This window comes from Notamacropus eugenii, chromosome 3 (assembly GCF_028372415.1).
Source record: "Notamacropus eugenii isolate mMacEug1 chromosome 3, mMacEug1.pri_v2, whole genome shotgun sequence".
NCBI classification, from domain to species: Eukaryota; Metazoa; Chordata; class Mammalia; order Diprotodontia; family Macropodidae; genus Notamacropus; species Notamacropus eugenii.
In genome coordinates this window covers 129,355,164-129,380,598 of record NC_092874.1, presented here as the reverse complement: position 1 = coordinate 129,380,598, position 25,435 = coordinate 129,355,164, and the positions used below count along the sequence as shown (strand labels likewise).

Below are 25,435 nucleotides of genomic sequence, written 5' to 3'. Positions count from 1 at the left end.
CTATTTAATCTCTTGTCTCTGCCTGTCCATCATCACCTTTTAGAATCCCTAACTTCCTCAAATGTTACTTGTTATTTTAGCCCTTTCCTGATCACAGTAGCTACTTCTGCTACTTCTCCTGCCATTCATCACAAAAAAAAAAAAAAATTTGCATTTACTTTGTATATATATATTTATATGTATAAATGTCATTCCACCTGATAAAATGTAAGCTCTTGAGGGCAGGAACCATTTGATATTTTTTATCTTTGTAATCCCAATGTCTAGCACATAGTAGATACTTAAAATGCTTTTCTATTGTTTGGTCACCCAGCTAATAAACTGCAGAGTTGGTAAAACACAAGTTTCCCGACTCCCAGGTTGGCATTCATTTCGCCACCTCAGGCTACCTGTCTTAGTAAAAAAGGCTTATTTCTTGGAAAAGTCTGCCCTTTGGAACCTTTGATTATTTCACCAAAAGAAAGTAATGAGTTTTCAGAAGTCAAGTTCCCAGCTTTCCTATTATCAATTTTAAATGACATTAGAATAAGATTATTTCATGTTCACAGACGTAGCTAGTCTGTTTTTGTTGGGATAGGTGATCATCCTGAGTGATTGATGGAACATCGTGAAAAGTCCCCCTCCTAAAAACATGTACCCTGGCTGCCTACTAGCATTGATTTCTATTTTCTCTACTAAGCAGTCATTCCTTTTTACAAAAGCATTATATGCTCAGAAGCCACCATTGAAAATACCACCATGTTTTGGATAAATAAAACTAGGAGCTCTTTTTTAAACTAGGAAAATAACTAAACCATTAGTCAGTTGGATTTTTTTTGAGGAAAACAAAATTGCCAAAAGTGCTCTTTTTTTTTTTTTTTTTTTAACGTACAGAAGAGAAGAGAAGGAAGTCAGAGAGATGCAAAGAATAGCTTGGAAATGAAAGTGTTCAATTTATTATATACTTGTAAAAATCAATACAAACTATATGTAGTAGAGATTTACAGCTTTACATACAACTCTATTATCTATTCAACTTTGTGTGTAGGAATGTTTGTGTTTGTAGGTTGCTTTCAAGTTCAAAAAATATAAAGTAAAAGTTTAAATTAAAGAAAAAGGAACATACTATTAATTTTAGAGAGCAAAAACATGCCATCATCACCCATGATCACTTTATCATGAATTGGTTTACAAACACCAGTAAGACAGTCATGATCCTGAGGGTTTCAGCCATAAGATGGGCAAATTTTGACGGTGTGAGATTTAAGAGTATGAGGTACTGCCCAGGAAAAATCAAAGGTTGGTATAGAAAGAAAGGTCTGGAAAGATCCTGTGGAGGAAAGGAACATATTTCAAAAGCTTTCTTTTCCATATCACTTTTACATCTGTAGCTGCACAAATAGAATATAGAGATTCGAGGCAATACAAGTGGAATCCATATCAACCATTTCATTCGTTAACCTTTTCTCCCCTCTCCAAGTTGAAATTATCTATGATGACTCCTCTCTCCATGATACTTGCCTATCTCATAAGGTTGTTTTGAGGAAAGCTTTATAGTGAACTTAAAGCACTGTTTAAATGTAAATTTTTAAGATTTCATTACTGCTAAAGAGCACTTACCCTAAAAGTCTTTCCGGAAGAGTGTGAAAGCAAAAATGTAATATTCCATGACTTAATCATATTTACTTTTGCAAATAAAAAAAAATTTTTTTTTGTAATCTGCCTGTATTCTGATGGTCTAGTAGTCTCTAGTGTGTGATGTAGGGCAAGTAAACCTATCCTGTGTGGTGTCTCCTACCGCTTTAGCTCCACTCATCTTATTAACTCTCCTGACCATTACCTCATTTTTTTGTCCACTACCGAAAATGTGAGCTGACCTTAGCTTTATCATTCTTTATATTTTATTGAATCTCACTGTCTGTGATGAATTGAAGGCAGTCTGCCTTGTCTTTGATGCTGTAATATGTACACATCATTGAAAGAAAAAAAGGAAATTTTTTAATATTACATGAAATCTGATTCTGTCAAGATTGTTTTTAGCATGCATGAGCACTTATTTTTTAAGATACTTTTAAATTTAATTTTATTCTATTTTCAGTTTCATATTCTCTCCCTCCCCTCATCTGAACACTTCTTAAAGAAACTGAAAGGAACCACAAAATCATGAAACTTAACAAAACATAGAGATTTTATTCATACCTAATCCCTGCTGGACAAATAGTCCTCCACTGGCTTTTTTGGGGGGACCTGCTGAGTCTACTGCCAATTTACACAATTCATATTGTCAATTAGTTATTCCATATGCTATTTGGTTCACTGTTGTCTAGTTAGCATTGTCTATAATATTTCTCCATCACTTTCTTTATTGTACTACATATAACCCAGCCTTCTATCACCTAAATTACCACAGGGTTTTTTGTTGTTGTTGTTGTTGTTTTCTGGTGATCGAGATTCTATTTTACAATCATTTAATCATTATTGGGTTTTGGTTTTTTTAATTTTTTTTTTAACTGTCTTCTGAAGGATTTCTAAATTCTCCAGTTCAGAGTTTAAATATGGAGTCTGGGACAAGTCTTACTACTGGTGAATATGGGATTGGTGGTGGTAATTTGTGTATCCCAGTGTCCTTATTGCTTTGAACAGTAAAGAACTTCACATGTAGGGAGTTCTCTATTAAGGTTTCCTCAAATTATGAATTTTAGGATTTCAGATTTGGACTATACTTGTATAACTAATTCCAAACTTTCAATCCAGTGGCATTTGGCACTAAGAACAGCGCATAAAAACCATATCATAAATAATAGTTCTGTTCAGCTTAATCAACAGTGTAATTAAACTGTAGTACTAATAGCACTGTACGATACTACCACTGTGTTTCACCATATTTCCATATATATAAATATATAGATTTCCATCATGAAATGATAGGATTACATTTTGCAAGAGAATCTAGGATACTTTTTTTTTCTGCCCTCCACCTGCCAGATAAGGGGTATACTGGCTTCCTTGGTTCCGCACTAACAGTGTTGGCATCTGTGAACTAGGACAGCTTCTCAGGACAGGGATTGGGAGGTAGGATGAGAGGAAAGGGTGAAGGCTTGGAGTATGAAGAGAGAGGTAAAGGCTGGGGGTTTAAAGAAGGTGATTAATGGGTAGTTAAAATGATGGGTAGTTGAGAGCAGTGATACATGGCTTACCTTTCCTTCTTTCTTCTATTTAATTCCATCCTTCTGCTTTCCTACAACCTAAGAAGAGGATGGAGTAGAATGATAGAAGATAGAGAGGCATCATGATTGGGGTTGGGGTGATCGTAGGAAGAGTAGCTGCAGGATGGCTTTCCCTTGCTCTCTTTCCTTCTTGCCAGTCAGTTCATTGTGAAGGAGAACCAGGTGAAGATTTTATAGGACTACTAAATAGGTTTAGAGCCACAATTGATCTTAAATATTCTAGTCTCACCCTTTCATGTCATTGATAAGAAAACTGAGACCCAGAGAAGTTAAGTGATATTTCTGAGGCCACACAAATATTCATTTATCTGTTTGTTTCCCTTAGGAGATGGAGGGAAATGGGATATGAGAGGGAGGTTGTGGAAGGTTTGGGCAACTACGGGATAGATGATTCATACTTTCAAAAAAAGAAGAGGAATAGAAAAGTAACAGGAGCTGGGGTTACCATGTGTGGATTGTTTTAGTATTCATTGATTAATTAATTAATACTTCAGCTTCCAAAATTGTCACTTAATAGAATTGTTTTAAATCTCTCCAATAAATAATTTCATTTTTAATTTGCTTTGTTCTAACATAATCTTTGATTGTCAAAAGTCTGAATGTAACTTTGCTATTTTTTTTCCTTCTTAGTGGAAATAAATCTGACAAATGACTACCGTCTCAGTGGAGGTGGTGTAGAAACTGTGTTCAAGGCAAGCAAGATAACTTTTCATTGGGGAAAATGCAATATGTCATCTGATGGTTCAGAACATAGTTTAGAAGGACAAAAATTTCCACTTGAGGTAACGACTATCATAGTTATACTAAATACTGTGCCTTTTTATAAATATTTGAATTATTGGGTTATCCAACTTGTTTTATGCTTAATAGGTATTATTCTTGAAATCTATATCTAATAATTTCTTTGTAAAACACTATTTTATATTGGATGAGCTAAAGATACAATGTGTTTATAGATGGAAAATAGGTGTTTATTTCATTATTTATTCATTTATTTCATTCACGCTCTCTCCCCACAAATAAATCCATTCCAGTGATTTTCTGAGTCTATTTGGGCTAAAAATATCGAGATGTGATCTTGAGTTATACACTTCTTGAAGTCAGAACACTTCTTGAAGTCAGAACACTTCTTGAAGTCAGAAATGCTGAGACTACGAAGAGGTCTTCGAAGGAGTATTAGAGCATATCTATTACAACACAGGCAACTGGGTGGTAGCCAAGCCTAGAGTCAGGAAGACCTGAGTTCAAATCTGCTCTCAGATACTTACTAGTTGTATGATCCTGGGCGAGTCACTTGACCCTGTTTGCTTCAGTTTCCTTATCTGCAAAACGAGCTAGAGAAGGAAATGGCTAACCGCTCTAGAATCTTTGCCAATAAAACCCTAAATGGGGTCCTGAAAAGTCGGAAACAACAGAAAGTGTCCAAGTGACAACAACTATAACCACTCCTATTTAAACAGATAAGGACACCAGGAGGTAAAATTATTTGCTCCAGGTCACATAAGTAGTGAATGGCAGAGTCACTGTTAACATTCCAAATCCAGTGCCATTTCCCATCATACCTCCCTTCAAGAAATCATTTATCAAGGATCTACTTTGTACAAGAAAACGCAGCCTAAAAATAAAACACTAGTAGTTTTAAAGAATGAATGCGGCTTCCAACTTTTAATCAAGACTGTTTCTCTGTTAGGAGAATCTTACTCTATACAGTCTTTAGTCTGTTTCCTCTGATGGTGGCAGACCTTTTTCTGTCTAGAAATTCTTTGCTTTACACAGTAGATGTGTTCCTGACATGCCTCTTGTAAATTTAATTTTTGTAACTGGGATCAGTTGCAACTCATTGACTCACCATTTTAATTTCAGAGGTCTTTATTTTCACATCTGATGGCTTCTCAAATGACAGCAGAGCAGTGACCCTTTAGCCTTTCTGCCAAATAATTAATGATATATAAACACTTAAATCCCCTCTGGAACTCAATACTTAAATGTCTGCTGAAGTGAATCTATTTTTTTTTTTTTGGTAACATGATATTTTTTGTTATAGAAATTAAAATTTCCTTATTTTAAGCTAATAATTTTATTTTTTTTATGTATTATATTTCCTGAGAGTAAGATGTTACTCCAAGTTTTAATTTATCTACTTTCTCCCTCTTCCTTTCCCTGTTTGGAAAAGGGGGTTATAAATTCATTTTTTAAAGTTAGAGATATATATATATGCCTCATTATCTATAATATTCTACAATATAACCTATGTAGAATACTGTCAAGATTCTGAAAGTAAACGTAAAAAGACTCAGAGCAGCAAAAATATTTCATAAAAGGAAATCAATTGAACGTCATTCCTTGGTCCCTTCTGTGTTCACTTAGAGCCTGTGCGCTCTTAATTTATGTACTTTAAACAGATTACAATAAGTAAGTACAATAACCCTACAAACTGAGCATAGGCCAGCAGGAAATCAGCATATCATTAGCGTCATTCAATACTGATATGAAAACAAAGAAAAATATAGACTGGTGTTGGAGTCAGGAAACTTTGGGTTCAAATTCTGTTCCAGATACTTGTGAAGATCTTCCCAGCTCTGAATCTAGGGCACTATAGTGCTATGAAATTCATACTGTGCCCATTTTTTAAGTGTAGAAAATGGTGAATATGTTTTATAAAGATTTCTATACAAGTTTGAAAATATTTGATTTATTTGTGATTTTAGAGGGGTAAACCCTTCACCATGCTAAAACCTAGACTATTCCAAATGGCCAATTCCTCTCCAAGCTTTCTAGATAAATTGATGTTTTACTCTAGTAAGTCCCTTCCTTAATGTTCTCTGTGCCCCAAACTTATTAATCAGCTTCCAAATGAGTCTCATTTATCACTAGGGAACAGTTTACAGTCTGCAGCCTTTCACTCAGTGCGTAAATTACTTATTCTATTCAGGTCACAGAATTTACATTGACTTTTATGTAAAAGAGAAAGCCTTTTGTGGTTTTTTTAATAAAAGCTGGCAACTATGGTCTCATGCAGGTATGTATTTTGAAAGTATGCTCAGGCACTCCTCAGCTCAAGGGCTTCGTGTGGATTTGCCTTTGCAAGTAGACCCTTCAGTGGAAAGATCGATTCTCAAGTCTGTTGATCAGCTTTGGTAACTTATTTCTAAGTGCTAAAGATGTTCTAAGTGCTAAACAATTGCTTTGTTTGTAGATGCAAATCTACTGCTTTGACCCGGACCAATTTGCAAGTTTTGAGGAAGCTGTTAAAGGGAAAGGAAAGTTAAGAGCTTTATCCATTTTATTTGAGGTAATGATGCTTTCGTTATAAAACCACACTATCTCCTGTGGGTTATTGTGAGTATCATATGATATCCTAAATGTGAGAGTGTGCCTATACAATTACAAGGTTTTATTATCAGTTACAGTTATCTCTTCCATGTCATGGGGGTTAGAGGCATTATGCACCATCACCCCCCTCCCCAATCTGGAAAATTTGTGTAAAATATTTTGGCCCTCCCTTCATATCAGAGGTCTGAAATATCCTGGCATTAAAAGGTAAAATACGTTGATATTATACAATACAGTGTGTTTCTGAACTTTTTCTGTATCGTTGGCTGGCCTTTGTATATCTTCTGTGGCTTCCACAAAACTCCCCCTAAATTCCCATTTAATTTCTTATGCCAACCCTCGATATGCCAAGATTGTGATGGGGAAAGTTACAATGTAGAAAGTTACAGCTGCTGTACATGTGTGTGTTCATCCTTCGTTGCCAAAGAAGACCATGTCATCAGAGAAATGATGACGTGACTTGCAGTTGACTTTGTTTTGAGTGAGGGAGGGCTGTGCAGATCACCAGCCTCTCTTCTCCTCCAGAGCCATGTGAATCCAGTGACCAGACATTTATCAGGATGACTGGAGATGACCCAGGATGAGGCAGTTGGGGTTAAGTGACTTGCCCAATAGCAGTTACCATAGAGGCGGTGTGATACAATAGATAGAGTATTGACCTTGGAGTTAGGAAGGGATTGATCCAAATCTTGGCCCTGACAATTATTTGCCCTGTGACACTGGGCAAATTATTTCACATCTACATACCTCAAGCAACTCTATAGGAATTTCCTACTAAATCGTAAGTATGTAGTCTGTCTTGGTAGGATTTCTTATACCTAAGTTACTTAGGTTGACCAAAACATAGATCCTTCAGATATAGTAGTTATTGTGAAGAACCTGAAGATTTTCTTGTTTTATTTTAATATATTGTACTTTGGAGTATCATTTTTGAATGTGGATGGAATCCAGAATGGAATCCATTAGCTTTTAAATGCTTTCTTAGAACTATGTGCTTGGCACACAATAGGTACTTAATAAATGCTTATTGACCAACACTGAGTAAAATGTTATAATCATATTTAGAACACCACTTTTGTTTAACAGGTTGGAGTAGAAGAGAATATGGAATATAAAACAATTATTGAAGGAGTAGACAGTGTCAGCCGTTTTGGTAAGTTACTGTTCAATCTAAAGGAGTATATATCTTCCAGATTTTGCCTTTGATGTATATAAGGCATATAATGAAAAGCATATAGTCTCAAAGATTGAAGTATATACACAAAGAGATATATGTATACATAGAAGGCATAATGTCTTAAGATACTTAGAAAATCCTTATTTTTTCTAAATGCACAAATTTTATACATTTTTCAACTAGAGAAATCTCGGCTTCCTTTCTCCTACTACTAACATTCTTCTAAGAACAATTTATCAAAAAAAATATGTCAGATGTGAATCATACAATCCTAATGGAGGGAAGAAACTGGCATTTTATTGATTTTATTCTTTAATCCAATCAGTCTCATAGTGCTTTTGTATTTTGAATTGTTACTTCTATATTTCATATCACTTTTGTGTATAATTAAGATAGTCCAGCTTCTAAATTGAAGACAGATTGTGAAAATACAAATTTCAAATAAAGATTGATTATAAAATTAAATATAAAATTTAAATAAAAAAATTAAATAACAACTTCTCTAAAAAAAAAATAAATTCTCAAATATAACCCTAAGGGGGAAAAACACTTTTCCTAAACCATCAAAAAAAAAAAAAAGAAAGAATACTTTAGGAAGGAGAATTATCATAGAGACTGAAATAGGATATGCTTTGATATCATTAAGTTTAACCACTTAACGAATACCTTGTTGACTATCAGACTGACTGGTACACACATCAGGACATTTTTATTCCATAATAAAAAGGTGAAGTGTAAGTATTGACCATTATTAATGGATCAGCCACAGGATACAAGAGAAAGGATGCAAAGACAGTGACAAGCACCGTACTCAACTGTTTGTTGAATCAAGTTGAATAACAAATATTCCCCAGGGTCTGAGACTGCAGAGCAGACATCATGTTTGTTGTTCATTTTCATGGAACTCTAGCTAAGCATATTAGGCCCTGACATTTTAAAAATTGACAAAATAAAGAATTACTAACTTGGAAGCTCTCAACTTTCCCATAAAGAATAAAACTCAATATCTAGGACCTTATCCTCAAAATTGAAACCTAGCATGGGATTGATTCATCTTTGTCAATTTTGTGTGATGTCTAAAATTGACCAAAGATCTCTGTAGTCAGGGAAGTGTGACCTACTGGAGTGCTGCTTTTACTTGGTGAAGGGGAGAATCAAACAGAAGACAAAAGGGTCTTTCCATACTTATTTTCTTTATTTGAAGATACTGATGCCCAATTCAGCCATGAATGTCACAAACAGTGCATATATCTATTTAGACAGTAATAGATTTCATCTAGCTTGGGTGGGAAAAATCTGCTTGTTAGAACACCTAAGCCTAAAAGTGTTGTTATGCTTATAAAAGATATGTCTTATTCTTCAGAGCCTAATCACCCTACATGGAAACGTATTAATTTATCACTATCCTCTTTGAACTATGACACTTAGAAATGAACACAATTATTTCAAAAATTCAGCTACGTTTTTCTGTTTAACTTAAAATAGTGTATTTCTTGCTTATTTAAATGTTATGGTTTATATTAATAATCCACAGAATGAAGACATGAGAATTAGAAAAAAGCTAACACCTTTGTAGGAAGTAACTGATTGGACTGCTGACTTATTCTTATCAGCATGTGGTTGTTGCTTTTGTATTTTTAACTTAGCTCCTATAAAGAATGTAAAGGCTGAGAGCTGAAAGAAAATATGGTATTTATTCATGGAGATACTTTATTTCCATGAATATCCCTATGGTTGAATATATACATATATACATATATATATATATTCTATGGTTTTAATTATAATCTAATACATTATAAATTATAATTTCAACCAAATAACTATTAAATTGTGGGTTTCTGTTTTGCTAGCAACTGTGATTTTTTTAGTAATAAACAGTATTGGAATTCAAACAAAACTTTACACTATTGCTTTGCAGGAAAGCAAGCTGCATTAAGCCCCTTTGTTTTGCTGAATCTTCTACCAAACTCCACAGACAAATATTACACTTACAATGGATCTTTGACCACTCCTCCCTGCACAGAATCAGTTAACTGGATTGTCTTTAAAGATCCCATTAGCATTTCTGAAAGCCAGGTAATTTTGCAAATCTAATAGAGATGAAGTGATTCCTCAGAATTGCTCAAAGGTAAATATTTCTATAAATCATGTGTTAGAAGCACACCATTTCATTTCTTTTTAAAAGTATTTTTTAATTCAGAAATCAACAAATAGCAAAAATAAAATGGACATTTCCATATGCAAAGTGTAAAAGGAATAGTCCGTACATAAAGCTTGTGAATTAATGCTGCCTACAGCTTGCTTTTCATTTTAAGTAGATGATAAATTCAACATGTAATTTTCCCAAAGCTGTCCTGCTTGTCTATACTTTATAATTTTAAGTTCCGTAGTCCACAGAGTCTAGGAGAAGGAGGGGTAGATGGCAACATTCTAGTTCTTTTTCCTCTGGTGACCAGTGGTAACCTCATAGAGCCATAAAAAAAATGGGGGCATAGGACTTGAAATTACTCTTTTTCTGGAAAATTTGTGTGTCACAATGACTATAATAATGCAGATGAAATCACTATAGAACAACCACATTCAGTACCAGTTAATATTGTTAGGGCTGAAGCACCCTCTCATTCCAGTTAAGAATCAACAAGCTTTTTTTACTTCCAGGGACTATATTTTATAAGGGATGTAGTGGGAAGTGTCTTTTTTTTTTTTTTTCAGAATAAAATGTTATCAATTTTTTAAGAAAAGAAAACTTGTATATTGATAAAATGATTAATGTAAAGTTTTAAAGATTATAGGTTAAAAAAGGTAAAATAAAATTCAAGTATTCTTTTTTCTAAATTCATTTCAAATGTTATTTTACATAGGAAGTTTTATGTTTCATTTTGGTTTGAGGAAGGTAGCATTTTGCTGGATGTTTCTCTCCTTTGGGGTTTTCTAATAATTATCTTAAGCTCCTCGGTCCTTTTTTTTCCAGTTGGCTGTTTTTTGTGAAGTTCTTACAATGCAGCAGTCTGGGTATGTCATGCTGATGGACTACCTGCAAAATAATTTCCGAGAACAGCAGTACAAGTTCTCCAGGCAGGTGTTTTCCTCATATACTGGAGAAGAAGAGATCCATGAAACAGGTATTTGTTGTAGTTTTTGTTCATACTTTCTATTGAACACACAGACTGCAACTTCATTTTAAGTAAATAAAAGTCAAGAGAGAATACTTAGTGAACCTGGGCTATGAGTGAGGTTCAGCCTTATGGGATTCTCAGAGAAAAAAACAAGACATGGTCCTTTCTTTCAAGGAGGTAAGACAGGTACACCCTAGCTTAACTATGGTAAATGGCAATTCTTATGTGCCTAATGTAGTAAGAAAGATACATACCAAGGAAAGAGAAATAATTTCTTTCTGGGGTGCTAAGGAAAAGTTTTATGAAAAGGTAGCATTTGAATTAGACCTTCAAGTAAAGGAGAATATTGATGTACAGAGCTTCAAGAAAACAGTTCCAAGGAGAGAGTATTTTTTTTTTTTAAAAAAAAAAAAAGGTCCCAAAACAAAAGGTAGAAAGATTTGTTTAGGAAGCTACAATCAGTCAAGTCAGTCAGCAAACATTTATTAATCACCTACTATGTTTCAGGTCATGTAATAAGCCTTATAGATACAAAGAAAGGCAAAAGATAGCCCTTAACCCTCAAGGAGATTAAAATCCAATGGGGGAGACAGCAAGCAGTATAGGAAATGATTGACTGAGGAAAGACTTCTTGTAGAAGATCAGATTTTAGCTGAGATGAAGTGAGGGCAGCCAGGAGGCAGATATGAGAAGAAGAGCTTTCCATGCATGGGTGAGAGCCAGTGAAAATTCCAGGAGTCAGAAGATAGTTCATCTTATTTGAAGAACATCTTATTTGAGGAGGCTAGTGTTTCTTGACTGAAGAATAAGGGGGTGGGGCACATTAAAGAGGGAGAAGAGATGTAAGGTATAAGAAGAATGAAAAGGTAGGGGGGACTAGGTTCTGAAGGGAATTGAACCCAAAACAAAGGATTTTATATTTGATCCTGGAAGTAATAGGGAGCCACTGGAGTTTATTGAATGGAGGGGAAATGGGCGAGGAATGGCTTGATCAGACTTGTGCTTGAGTAAAATCATGTGGGTGACTGAGTGGAAGATAGACTGGAGTAGGGACAGATATGTGGCAAGCTAATCTACCAGCAGGCTATTGCTATAGTCCAGGCATAAGGTGATTGGGGCATGTCCTAAGTTGGTGGTAGTATCAGAAGAGAAAAGTGGACAGATGCAAGAGATATGACAATGGTTAAATCAGTAAATTGAATGTAGGGGGTGAGAGAGAGTGAGGAGTTGGGAATGATACCTAAGTTGTAAGCCTGTGCATGTGGGAGGTAATGGTGTCCTCCACAGTAATAGGGAAATTTGGGAAGAGGACAGGTTTGAAGGAAAAGATGAGTTTCATTAAGACATCCAACTTGAAATATCTAAAAGGCAACTGGAGATGGGAGATGGAACGTCTGCAGAGAGGTTAGAATTGATTAAGTAGATCTGAGAATCATCAGAACAGAGATGATCATTGAATCTATGAGAGTTAGTGAGATTACTAAGTGAAATAATATAGAGGGAGAAGAGAAGAGGGCTCAGGACAGAGCCCTGTTGGATGCTCATGGTTAGTTGGCTTGATATGTATGAAGTTCCAGCAAAGGTGACTGACACACAGCGGGGAGAACCAGGACAGTGGTGTCCCAAAAACCTAGAGAAAAGAGAGTATCAAGGGGGAGAGGATGCCCCATAGTTTCAAAGGCTGTAGAGAGGTCAAGGAGATTAAGGGTTGAGAGAAATCATACAGTTTGGCTAGATTGTTGATACTTGTAGGAACCCTTTGAGGTAATTATTATCTACATTTTTTTACATCTGAGGAAATGAAAACTTAAAGCTGTTAAGTGACTTGTCTAAAATTATGCACCTGGTAGAGCTCATACTTAAACCCAAGTCTCTTGATTTCAAGTCACGTTCTTCTACTTTACTACCCTACTGACATGTTGAATTTGAAGTGTCATTGGAACCTTCTAGTGGAAATTCCAAAAGATAGCTAAAAATACTATACTATTGGAGCTGAAAAGAGAGGTTAGGGCTTAGAGATTTGAGAGTCATCTGTATAACAATCATAGTCTAAAAAAAAGTCTTGTGAATGAATGGAATCCCCTTGAATGAAAATGTAGAGACAGAAGTGAAGGATAAGGAGAAACCTTGGGAGATACCCTCAGTTAATCAGTGACCAACCACAGTGACTCATAGTAAAACATGGTATCCTCTTCCAGGTAGAGATTATGGACCCAGAGTACAGATTTAGACCTGACCAATAGAGGCATTTAGTTTGATGATATATGTTTGTAAAGGGTTTAGAGGGTAGTAGGGGGGAGGAGGATTTAGAGGTGAGAGTGGGAGAGTGTGGATCTGAATATTAAATTTTAAAGAAAGGAAGGGAAAGTGGGAGCCAGTAATAGATTTAAAGGAAAATTCAGAGAGTTAGAAAGAGAGCCAGATTGATGCATGTCATGGAGGACAAAAAGAATTGAATCCTAACTCTAAGCCCATGCCTATATCCAGTATACTACACTCCCTCAATTTCCTGTATTCTACAACAGTCTTGTTTTTGAGAAATGGAGAATGTTGAGGGACCAACGATGCCTAAGATTCCTCCTCCATGAGACAAGCATGGCAGTGTCACCCACAATGACTCAAAAATCACACAAAAGGCACTATTTTCAAAGTTATTTTTGTTCTTTTTAAGTTTACTAAACAATATAGTGGTTTTTTAATTTTTAAATTGTCCCATAACAGATAAGATGTATCTGATCTTTTTTTTTTTAAGCCTTTGGTTCATCCCAGAATGTGCTAAAAAGTTAGTGAAATAGTTGAAATACTATTTTCTAGGGGACTTAGAACTATTCAAAAAGTTCTCCCTGGAGCTAAATTTTCTTCTTTCCTTTTCCCTCCATAAAAAATTTCTTCACATGTATAATACTACTTTAATAATCATCTGTTTTTCAAAGATTAGTCTTTAAAAGAACACAGGTTAATTGTTTTAATGTGATATTTGTGAGAAGAATTTTCCTGTTACCAAAAATGAAAAGAGTGAAAACAATGATGAATAGCTACATTTAATGCAACATTAAGTTTCTAATTAAATTACCCCAAAGCCAGGAAATTCAATTATGTCTCCACCAGCAACACTGAACACTGTAACATCCTGTCCAGTAAATAATAGAATATTAATTAGTGGAAAATGGAACAGAACTGAAACAGTTTCTTTTCTAAAATAAAATAAACAAAATAAATTAATTGAATTAAATGCGATTATATTCTTTTGAAAAACTGTACCTTTCTTAATGACTTGTGGGTATGAAAATGAAGGGAAATTCAGAGATAGGAAAGTCCTTGTTGGGTTAGGTATCTGCTTCTTATTCTTACAGTTTAAAATGTAAGCTACCATTATTCTGATTTGATACAGAATATTGTCATTTTTGTCCTGCAGTGGTGGAGGTGTATTTTTTCTGAGAACATGTTTTCTTCCCACAAAGCTTCAGAACAAAAATGATGAGGATATATATATATATATATATATATATATATATATATATATATATATATATATATATATATATATGTATGTATGTATATATGTATATATGTATGTATGTGCCAACAGGAGCACCAACATTAGGTTTTAAACAATTTGGTCTTTTGCATGGCTTTAAGAATGAAGGAAAACTTTCTAAAATTCTTCAGATTATTTGATGACTATAGACTGCAGTTTATAAAATAGAAGGAAACTGATTTTTTGTGTGTGTGGCTTAGGAAAAAAAAAGCTTTTTACTACTTTAAAGTTGCACTCTGTGCAGGGCCAGGAAATTTCACCTTTTGCTAACTGAAATGAAAGCCAACTCTCAGAAGCAACATCATCCTGACCCTCAAGGAGCAGCTCTGGGGATGGGGAGGAGAGGTCGGAGGGGATGTGGGTGTGCAGGCAGGAGGTGGAGTAGGAAGAATTTTTTGAGGACCTAATCATGTCTAGGATCATGTGAAGAAACTTATCCCCCTATAGCCTTCTAGAAGCTGTTGTTCTGATAAGAATTTTTAGAAAAAAGAATTTATATATGGAAAAATAAAAGGAATAAACTAAGATAGAATTAAACAGTAAAGAAAATACATCTTCCTTGAACAGAAATGCCCTCCTTAGCATTCCTGACAAGTGGTCAGATCATCTAATGAGACAAAATAATTTGATGCTAGTTTTTTTTTTTCCATCAGAATGTTATCGTATTAGAGCTAGGAGAATTATCTGTGGTTGGCTGCAAATTTTGTATTATGGGTTATCCATTAGGACTGTTTCCCTCATCAGTAGAGTAAAAAAATAAGTCACTGATATGCAAATACTGCCTTCCAACAGTATGTCAAAAAAAGAAAAGTAAATATTTGCACCTGAGGTTATTATTGTTATTAATAATTCTAACAGATCAATATAGCACATTAAGGTTTGCAAAACAGTTATATGTGTTTATCTTATTGGAAATCATCAACTCCATAAGGTAGGTATTATTATCTCCATTTTACAGAAGGGGAGACTGAGACTATGAAAGGTTCAGTGACTTGCCCGTGATCAACCCCCATGTTCCTGATCTAAAGATCAACACTCTTATCCATTGCAGCAGCATACCAAATGCTGAATTGTCCCTGGAGCTCCCAGAAATTAGTGGTAGTTGGAGCAGGAATATTAAAGACTAGACCATTTTCAGGATTATAACCATTTCTACCCATCCTGCCTTCTTAAAAAGTGCCACATGTCGCACATCAATTTAGGTGGGCAAAAGTCAAGTGTGCATTTCTCAAGCACCTATTGTATAGAGGCACTACACTAAGCATTGGGAGTATAGACAAAAGGAAAACAACCCTGCTTTCAAGGAATTCGCGGTACAACGAGGGAAGCAACATTCAAACAACCATGTACAGATAAGAATAAATTGGAGATAATCACAGAAGGAAGGCACTGAGAGCCAAGAAGCCTTGTTGTAGAAGATGGGATTTTAGCTGAAACTTATATGAAGCCAGGGAAACCAAGAGGGGGAGATGAAGAGGGAGAACATTCTAAGAGTGGGGGACAGCAAGGGAAAATGCATGGAATCAGGAAAATGGAGTATTTTGCATAAGGAATTTAGAAACATCATTTAAGCATTTATTTAAATTTAGAATTTAAATGTCACTGAATCGAAGAGTACAAGAAGGGAAGCAGGGTATATAAGATATATACCTTACATAAGATATATACCTCGCATGTAAGGTATATTAGAAATATACCTTGCATGTAAGGCATATAAGATATAAGAATGCCATTAACCTCCCATATGTGGAACTCAGAAAACAACATAATCATGAAGAATCAGAATTTCAAGTGACTAGAAGGAAAACGGAAAGATGTCTTGTAGGTATAGGTTCCTTTAAAAAGCATGATACCCACAATGGCTTTGGCAGAAGAAATGACATCAAAAATATAAACACATGTAACCAGGAAAAGGAAATGTGTTGATCTTGTAGTGAAAAGAGCGTAGAACCTGGGTTCAAATCTCAGCTCTGTGATTTACTTTATGTTTGGATAAGTCCTTCCATATCTTTAAGCCTTGAGGATTCTTCCTCTTTGGGATGTTTACCAAAAGCATACGATGCCGTTCTTTGGCAATTCATATTAGAAGCACAGCATTTCTGATCATGACATTTACAACCTTTGAAGATCTATATTGATTTTTTTTTTTTGTTTCAGTTCATTAAGATATACTACTCTGTGAGGAGAAATCTTAACCTCAATGATTGTTTATCTCATGGATCCATAAATCTTATTCCCTTCGTAAAAGTCATCCAAGTATCTGCTTGTTATTGAAAAGAGGTCCATCAACTGTACACCAGTGTGGTAGGAATACATTAGTACATGTTTATAGATGACAGTCATTAGAGTGTTGTGTTAAATTCGGACTAACCCTTAGATTAGTAGTAAATCATAATTGAGCCCTATTGAGTGACACTAAGCAGTTGTCAATAGTGCTTTCTCCACCACTGTCCATCCTAAGTATGTCTGTTCTCTCTCTTTTTTCTTTCTTACATGTCTACTTTTTTCCCCGCTATCCTCCCAGGTGTAGAAAGCATCCCTTCCTCACCTCATCCTCATAGAATCCCTCACTTCCTACCAGATTTAGCACAAGTGCCGCCTTTTGGACAAAGCCTTTTTTGACCTTCTATCATGTGCTAGCATCCTCTTTCCTCATCTACTTTGTATATAAGTAATTTGCATTTACTTCATCTGTATATACTTACGTATGTACATTTTTTTCCTCCCACAACAAAAGATAAGCTCCTTGAGAGCAGAGCCTATTTTTTCTTTATCCCCATTGTATGACACATAGTAGAGCTTGTTGGTTATGCTTTTATTTCCATTTCTTCTTCAATTTTTTTTCTTCCTTGTATCTTTGTTTTCTAAATGGAATACGGTGGTATCCATGGATATTCAACTTAGCCTCATACTAAGTATTAGACCATTATTCCATCTATAAAGATAGGGTAGTATTTTTAAAAGGGACAGCAGGATGGCACAGTGGATACAGCACTAGACTTGAAATCAGGAAAACTCTTTGTGAGTTCAAATCTAGCCTTAGACACTCCCTCTCTGTGTGACCCTGGGCAAGTCACTTAACCCTGTTTCCCTCAGTTTCTTCATCTGTGAAATGAGCTGGACAAGGAAATGGCAAATCACTCCTGTACCTTTGCCAGGAAACCCCAAATGGAGTCACTCAGGATCAGACACAATTGGGAAAAAAAACTCAACAACAAAATAGTTTAAAATGAAAATTGTCCTACATGGTATGTGAATTTGCTTATTCAGATCCAGTCTTGTGGATTTGAATTTTGACTCTACTAATTGTAGATTTACTAACTGTAATGCTGGAGAAGTCACTCATCTGCAGTTTCATTTTCCACATCTGTGAAATATGTGTAATAACACTGGAAGTAGTCACGCCACAGAATTGTGATAAGAGGGAAGAGACGCGATGGGGATGAGTCACTGCTCTCTACCAGTGCACTCTTATTTCCACCACATTGCAGCCTCCTTGACAGCAGAAGTTGTCTTATTCATCTTTGCATTTCCTGGTGCCTACTAGAAAGCCTTGAATGCAGTGGGTATTTAATGAATGTCTTTGGAACTAGAAATTCTGTGTGACAAGGACATGCTTCAGTGCCCTAAATTTACTATTTATAGGTGGTAGGAAGAATGTCATAGCCCTTCTTGTTAGCAGAAAGTGTGTATAACTTTCACTCTTTTTAATAGGAGATGTGCAGGTAATGCTAAAGGCAGCCCTTTGGCACAAAAAGTAGCCTCTTTAGACTTTCTTTGAATTCTTCTACATAGGGAGAAGCTGTCATAAAAGGATTACAAAAATATTTATAGACCTTTCCTGCGGACATTGAGGCTTAGACTTCCTGGTTGCTTATGCATTAAATATCAAGAACCTGTGAGATTTAGCAGAGACCCTAACGTGATCATAGCCTAAGGCAAAACTATTAGTATGAATAACTATGATCTCCCTTCCTGCCCTTTATCTTAAAGAGCATTTATTTCCTCTCCAACAGTGAAGATACAGGGACGACAAGAATAGATTCCATTCAGCAAATATTTATTAAATGCCAACTGTGTCCAAGGTACTGAGAAAGGGAGATATACAAAAGAGGAAAATAGACAACATCATCCTTACCTTTGGAGAGTTTAGGAAGGGAACAAGGAAGGAAGGAAAATTATGCAAAAAAGGGAAATTGACTTGGATATAGAATCATAGATTATAGAATTTTAGAGCTCAGAGGAGCCATAGAGTTTGTTTTGTCCAGTTCTGTGATTTTACAGAAGGAGAAACTGAAGTTCTGTAATGTTTACTTATGTAAGTAGGTGGTGGCCAAACAGAGGGGTGTCCTATTGAGAACACTGGCTATAGAGTCAAAAAACCTCAGATCAGATCAAAGCCTATGGAACCTTGGGCAAGTCATTTACTCATCTGTAAGATGAGATTGGACTATGTCATCTCTAAATCCTATGATCTTAGGTCTTCTGATTCCTTGCTCCAACTTGTTTACCAAAGGATATTTTGTTTTTTTGTTAATATTATTTTGCAGATAATGGTGATTGTGTGTGTGTGTATGTCGATCTTCTCAACACCACTTTATTTTTTTAATCTTTAAGATTGAACCTACAAAATGGGTCCAGGTGGAATAGTGGATAGAGCTTGGAATTAAAAAGATGCATCTTCTGAGTTCAAATCTGTCTGTGTGACCATGGGCAAGTCACTTAACCCAGTTTGCTGCCTCAGTTTTGCTATCTGTAAAATGAGATGGAGAAGGAAATGGCAAACGACTCTATTATCTTTGCCACGTAAACCCCAAAGGGGGCACAAAGTGTGCCCCCTTTGAACATGATTGAAAAACAAAACATAATGGATGACCCAGCAGAACACTGCCATCTGGAACTAGGAATTTATTTAGAATGAGACTAAGGCATCTTTTTTTAATCCCCATTTTAGATGAAGTCTTTAGTGGTTGATTGTTGATTTCTTTGTGCCACCTGCTGGACTTCAGTAGCAATATCCCATGATTTAAAGTTGGAATCATCCAATCTTTAACCTTTTTTGTGTGTGCACCATAGACCTCCTTGGTAGTCTGGTGAAGCCTATTAGACCCCAGACCCCTTCTCAGAAGAGAACTTTTAAATACGTAAGATAAAATACTTAGAATTACAAAGGAAACCAATTATATTGAAATTATAAAGATATTTTAAAATAACAAGACATCAGGTTATGAATCCCAGTAGCTAGTCCCCTTCAAAAGCAACACAGTGGCCCAGAATATTGAAGAGATTTGTCCAAGATCTCATAGATGACCTTGGAACAGAGCAGCATTTAAACTTAAATTCATAGACTCATGGATCCAGAGTTGGAAGGGACCTCAGAAGCTATCTAAAGCAACTCTCATATTTTTAAAGATGAAATAACTAGGAAATCAGAAATGAAATTTAAACTTCCTTAAAACCATTTTCCAATACACAGGTCTGCTTTTAAATTAGTTGAATTGTTATACAGTTTAATGTGCCTTAAAGCAAAGCTGTGTAAACTTGCTGAAGTTTTCATGATAATAAAAGAATTGTCACACATCCAGGACCACACAAGAAGTCACCCTTCTCTACCCATTAAAACACACACACACACACACAATCCTCAAAAGGAAAGATTTTTAAAAAATCTTCTACATTTGCACCTCATTTGTATATCACTTAGATCTGTAGCATATTTGTTTTGGGTGGCATCTTATTTTTTGACAGTTTCATTCAAGACCCACTGGGGAAATGTTTGGGAATGAGCCTGGCTATACCTAGCTAATCGTTAGTCTGGAGCGCCCTCCTGTGTTCATTCTTGCCAACTGCAAAGTTACTACAAGTAAATGTCTTTCCCTTTCTCAGGTGATGCTGTATGCCTACTTATCAGTGAGCTCTTCTGTTTGACTTGCTCCCAGTCATGCCTGTAGATTTTTCCAAGCTCTTTAATTTCACTTATCCATTTGCCTCTGTGGTTAGCGATTTGGGGGACAGAGTTGGCCAAAATTAAGCATGACCTTAAAAGATGGCCTAGAGGGATATCATCTTGGTTTTTTCTTCTTTTGCAAAAACCAAATACTCTTTTGCACCAAAGCCACTACGTTAGCACCACCCTCTTACAGAACTAGCCATCTAAGCAATTACAGTGATTCAGGGATAATGATTTTCTTATATATTGCCATATTCTCCATCTAGATCCACGAAATTCCAAATTTGTACATTTAAGGGATAAAGGACACAAAGCTCTTTTCTTTTACAAATGACATTGTCTCCTTTTTTGGGGGGGGGGGAGGTTGGGTGAATTTCTAATATTTTTGAATTTTAAAGAATCCTTGAATAATTTTTGTAGTTTGTGATCCTTCCATATCAACAATAGATTAAACAAGAATTCTGAGTTATGTCAGGTCTGAAATCACTTGCCCAGTCCCATTTGTCTTTGAAACCAAATTAATTTTTTAAAGACATAGAAATTAGAATTTTGAGCTTTAAAGGTATCTACTCATTTTACAAATGAGTAAACTGAGGTCAAGAAATGTGATATCTGAAAAATTCAAAAGACATAATTTCTGGGTAATCATTTTATTGATAATTCCAGTATTTTATAAATAAAAGAGGTCAGTGGCGCTCTCAAATGCCAAAGATCACATCACGGCGTATTATGCCCTTGGAAAAGGAGATATTCCCGAGAGTGGCAATCAACTCTGATCAGTTAACAATTAATGAAAAAACTAATGTTATAATGAGGGGATGAACCTATTCTAATGAACTTTGATTATGTCATTTACTTCTAAATTGACCAGCCTTGGGTAATCTGTTCAGATAATTTATCCCCACCCAGATCTGGTTGGCTTCCCCAACTTAAATTAAATTTTTTATAAGGTTGGATGGGATCTGACCATGATTGAGGAGAAAGTTAATTCAGTCTTCAGAGACTAAGCTTAAAAAAAAAAAGACTTTCGAAGAAGGGGATGGGAGGACAGACTCTGAATCTTCCCAAATCATTGGTTATTAATAATCATTTCTCTCGGAAATATAAAGAATCTTGGCATATGTCACACAGTTATAGACCCAGAATTCCAACCCAGATCTGATTTCTGGTCTGATGTTCTTCGTACTACATTATGTTGCTTCAACAGGTTTTTAAAATGCTTAAATACGTGTCACTGCTTATATTCTTTCTTCTGATCTTTGCAATAGTTCTACAAGGTATTTGAACGACAGATTTTTTTCTGTTTTACAACTAGGGTCCTTCCTGAGGTTCCCAGATGATGTGACTTGCCCAAGATTACAGAGGAAGTCAAAGGTGTTGAACTTCAATTTCCTCCTTTGTAAAATGGTAGTTGTAATACTAGTAGTGCCTGTTTCATGGGTTTGCAGTCATGAGTGTGATTTGCAAACCTTAGATCTTTTATGAATGTGAATTTTTGTTATTGTTGTTACTTTAAATAACTACAAGACAACATGAAATAAGTTCCCTAAAGGTGATGCAAATAAGAGAATCATCTCTCCTGGCTGGTATGATAAAGGAAGGCTTCAGTGAAGAGGGAGCATTTGACCTAGACCTTGAAAGATAGGAATGACAGAGTCTTCTGACGGTTGGGGGTCTCCTGACCTCTGATAGAGACATGGCGCTTAGGAGTAGAAATGTCTCCAAGATGGTATAAGTATCAGCTTTTCTGACTTTGTGATACAGATTCATCACAACCAAATCTCTGGGGTTTTTTTGTTTGTTTTTGTTTCGTGTTTTATGTCAAAGGCCTCAAGCACCCTTGTAGCTTGACCAAAAACACAAGACCCACCAAGGAATGATTTACATCATAGAAACCAGCCAGTCTGGTCTTGGATTTCAAGGCACAGAGCATCGCATGCAATTGATCTGATTCTAAGATTTACTTATGGCGTACAAATGAATCTAATGAACCAGGATTATTAAGGATGCATATGCCCTGACTACTTCCCTGCCCCCTGAATCTCAGTGTTGATTCTACTTCTGAGAAAGGAAGCAACATAGGCAAAACCCACAGGCAACCAGACTGCCCAGAGTTACCAGGACATTAGGGATTGTAGTATTTGCTACTCAGGAGGCTGAAAGGAATAAGCTCTCTTTCCAAGTCTAAAGTAGACAGATCCCAACTGTCTGAATTCAGAAACATTAGGAGTTCAGATAAAGATAAGCAAATGAATTGGTAGAATTCCTCTGTCTTAAGGTTTCACTTTTAGACTCAAGAGTAATTCTCTTTATGTCCTGTTCTCCTTCCATTCTCCATGGGGAAAAGCCAAGTTTGGCCAGATTGCATCACCTGTCTAGCTCCATTCAAGATCCTTGGCTCTTTCCTTGGTTGGTTTTTGTGGTTTGTTTTTCTTGCAAGCCAGTTAATCTCTCTAGTTTCCTTACATGCAAAATCTCTTTGGACTATTTTGAACCCCACCCCTGTTTCTAGCTCTAAAATTATAATCTATACTGTATGTATTATACTCTCAGGGTTTTTAGATCAAGCCCAGATTAGCCACCTGGGAAGTTAAAGGAGAGGCAAAGTAACCCTAGCTGTCTAAAGAACTCTGTATGCTTCTGACTCACCTCTCTCTCTCTCTCTCTTTCTCTCTCTCTCTCTCTCTCTCTCTCTCTCTCTCTCTCTCTCTCTCTCTCTCTTTCTCTCTCTCTCTCTCTCTCTCTTTCTGTCTCTCTCTCTCTCTTCTCTCTTTCTCTCTCTCTCTTTCTCTCCTTTCCTTCTCTTTGCTCTCACTTCTCTCTCTTCCCCATAAACCTCCAACCCCTACTCAGGCTGGAAATGTTCCAGTCAACATGGAATAATTTCACTGTTGATCATCATAGAAGTTTTGATGTGCTCCATTTCCATCCTGGCCCATACCACTCCTCATTAGAAAACTACTGGCACCTGACTCACATGGTTCATCATACTGGTTCTGGACTTACTATGGACATGCCATGAGCTTTAGCCTTACTTCAGCTCAAAACTCCTATACTTAAATGAACCACTAGCTCAGGCTCCTGGTAGCAGGGTTTACAGGCCTATGCTGTCACACCTCAATAGCTAAAGAATTTTATAGTGAAATAATTTAAATTCTGGGACCTCCCCAGAATTCTGGTGTGGGATAATAAGGATTTAGACTTAACTAGAATTACCCTGAACCAGGACCTCTCCAAGCAAACCAGATGCACAGAAACAACCCCATAGGCATTTACCTACTACTATAAATATAGAATACTTGGGCTGCTGCAATATTGATCCTAGAGAATATCACTTCTATCCTTTCCCTGGTCTTAACCTGTGAATCTCTGAGGCATCTCCAGTATCACTAGAAGCTTAGAGATGATTCAGACAGGTTGCAAATGTTCAGGCTGTAGGGGTACCCTCTGAAAAAGGGTTTGATTTAAGTGAAACTGTTTCTGGCTCTGTAGTTCACCAGAAAACACACTGAGTGTACCCTGGCATTCACTATCTATCAAATTTCTAGGTTCAGAGAAAGGAAGAGAACTGGGTATCAAAATGGAGTATTAGTGAATGAGAACTGAAGGAGAGAAGGGGCATAGATCATAGGAGAAATTACATCATAGAACCAGAGAAAGATGGACATGTACTTCCACAAGAACATCTGAACAAGTTTTCTAGGAAGGGGCAAGGAATTTCTAAAATTATGAGAGACAATACAATATTCCTTTTGAAATGTAGGTCATATTCTCTAATTCGTTTCTTTGATAAACATGCAACTTTCATCTTTTAAAAAAAATCATTATTTGCTTTTTTTCCTGTTTGTGTATGTAATGCCTAATTTTAAAATTCTCTTTCAGAGATGACCAAAAATCATCTAATAACATTTTTAGCTGAGATTGAAATAAAAAAGTCATTTTTCTCTTTCATAATCTTTTAACCTTGTTTGAAAATACGTAAAAATAAGACACATCCACTGGAGTCATCAGAAGAAGTAAAAATAGTATGCGATCTTGGGTAAAATATACTTTAACTTTTGAAGGACTCAAACTTGGTAACTCTGTGATTATTAAACATGTTATTATTTTCTTTCTGAAGTTTGCAGCTCTGAACCAGAAAATATCCAAGCTGATCCAGAGAACTTTACCAGCCTGCTTGTCACATGGGAGAGACCACGAATGGTTTATGATAACATGATTGAAAAATTTGCAGTCCTGTATCAGCAGTTAGAGGGAGAAGACCAAACTAAGCATGAGTTTCTGACAGATGGGTATCAGGACTTGGTAACTGTAAACTCATTTATTTTTATTCATTAATATGTGTGGATATTGTGGCTTCCAAATGCTTTCTTTTCAAATTTTGTACTTTACACTAGATATCATATTCCCGTGGAATAGCTTGGTTATTCCGAAGTCTGAATGAAGCTGTCACTTTGCAAAAGCTAGTTCTATGTCATGTTTATAATGCACAGTGAAAACAACTCTTTTCAACAGAAAGCAAAATAGACTGTGTAATTTGGGCAAAGATGCTAACTTGAATGCTAATTTTTCAGATAATTCATAATAATTCATGCCTGGGTCTCTGGGCTAAGTGAAATGGAGAATCCTCCATGAAACAAAAATCACTCTCATCCTTTCAAAAAAACTCTTCTTCTTAATTGATCAATCAAATTTTCTACTTGGTGTTGACCTTGAGCAACTGGTCATGATTAGGCAAGTTTGATCTCCATGCTTTCCAACCACAGTGTAACCTATAGTCATAGATTTAGAGTTAGAAGGGGCCTTAGAAAGGATATAGTCCGAAGTCATCTTTTTTCTGACTTAGGTATGGTAAAGTGACTTGGTCAGGTCGCACAGTGCCAATGTCAGGATTCAAACCTAAGTCCTTTGATGTCAGATCTAGTGCTCTTACCACTACACTACTCTGAGTTCAATCAAAGAAGTAGACCGGTTCATTTGAACATGACCCCAGTGGGCTTGGCTTCTTCCATCTCTCTAAGGGAAACTGACTTGCTATTCCACCATCTGGCATATACAAGTTATGTCTACATTATAGCATTGTATAAAACTTTTATGTAAAGAGTTATATAA

The 25,435-nt window shown here is 35.9% G+C and overlaps 1 protein-coding gene across 3 annotated transcripts in view; it reads left to right on the top strand.

The window, feature by feature from the left end:
• Positions 1–25,435, top strand: part of PTPRZ1 (protein tyrosine phosphatase receptor type Z1) — a 234,360-nt gene that overhangs the window by 122,291 nt on the left and 86,634 nt on the right. For all 3 annotated transcript variants that reach the window (XM_072652894.1, XM_072652893.1, XM_072652892.1), the window contains exons 4-9: positions 3,837–3,988; positions 6,403–6,498; positions 7,626–7,692; positions 9,638–9,795; positions 10,691–10,841; positions 24,444–24,628. In XM_072652894.1, coding sequence (XP_072508995.1) covers positions 3,837–3,988; positions 6,403–6,498; positions 7,626–7,692; positions 9,638–9,795; positions 10,691–10,841; positions 24,444–24,628 — 809 coding nt within the window. The remainder of the gene's footprint in view (positions 1–3,836; positions 3,989–6,402; positions 6,499–7,625; positions 7,693–9,637; positions 9,796–10,690; positions 10,842–24,443; positions 24,629–25,435) is intronic.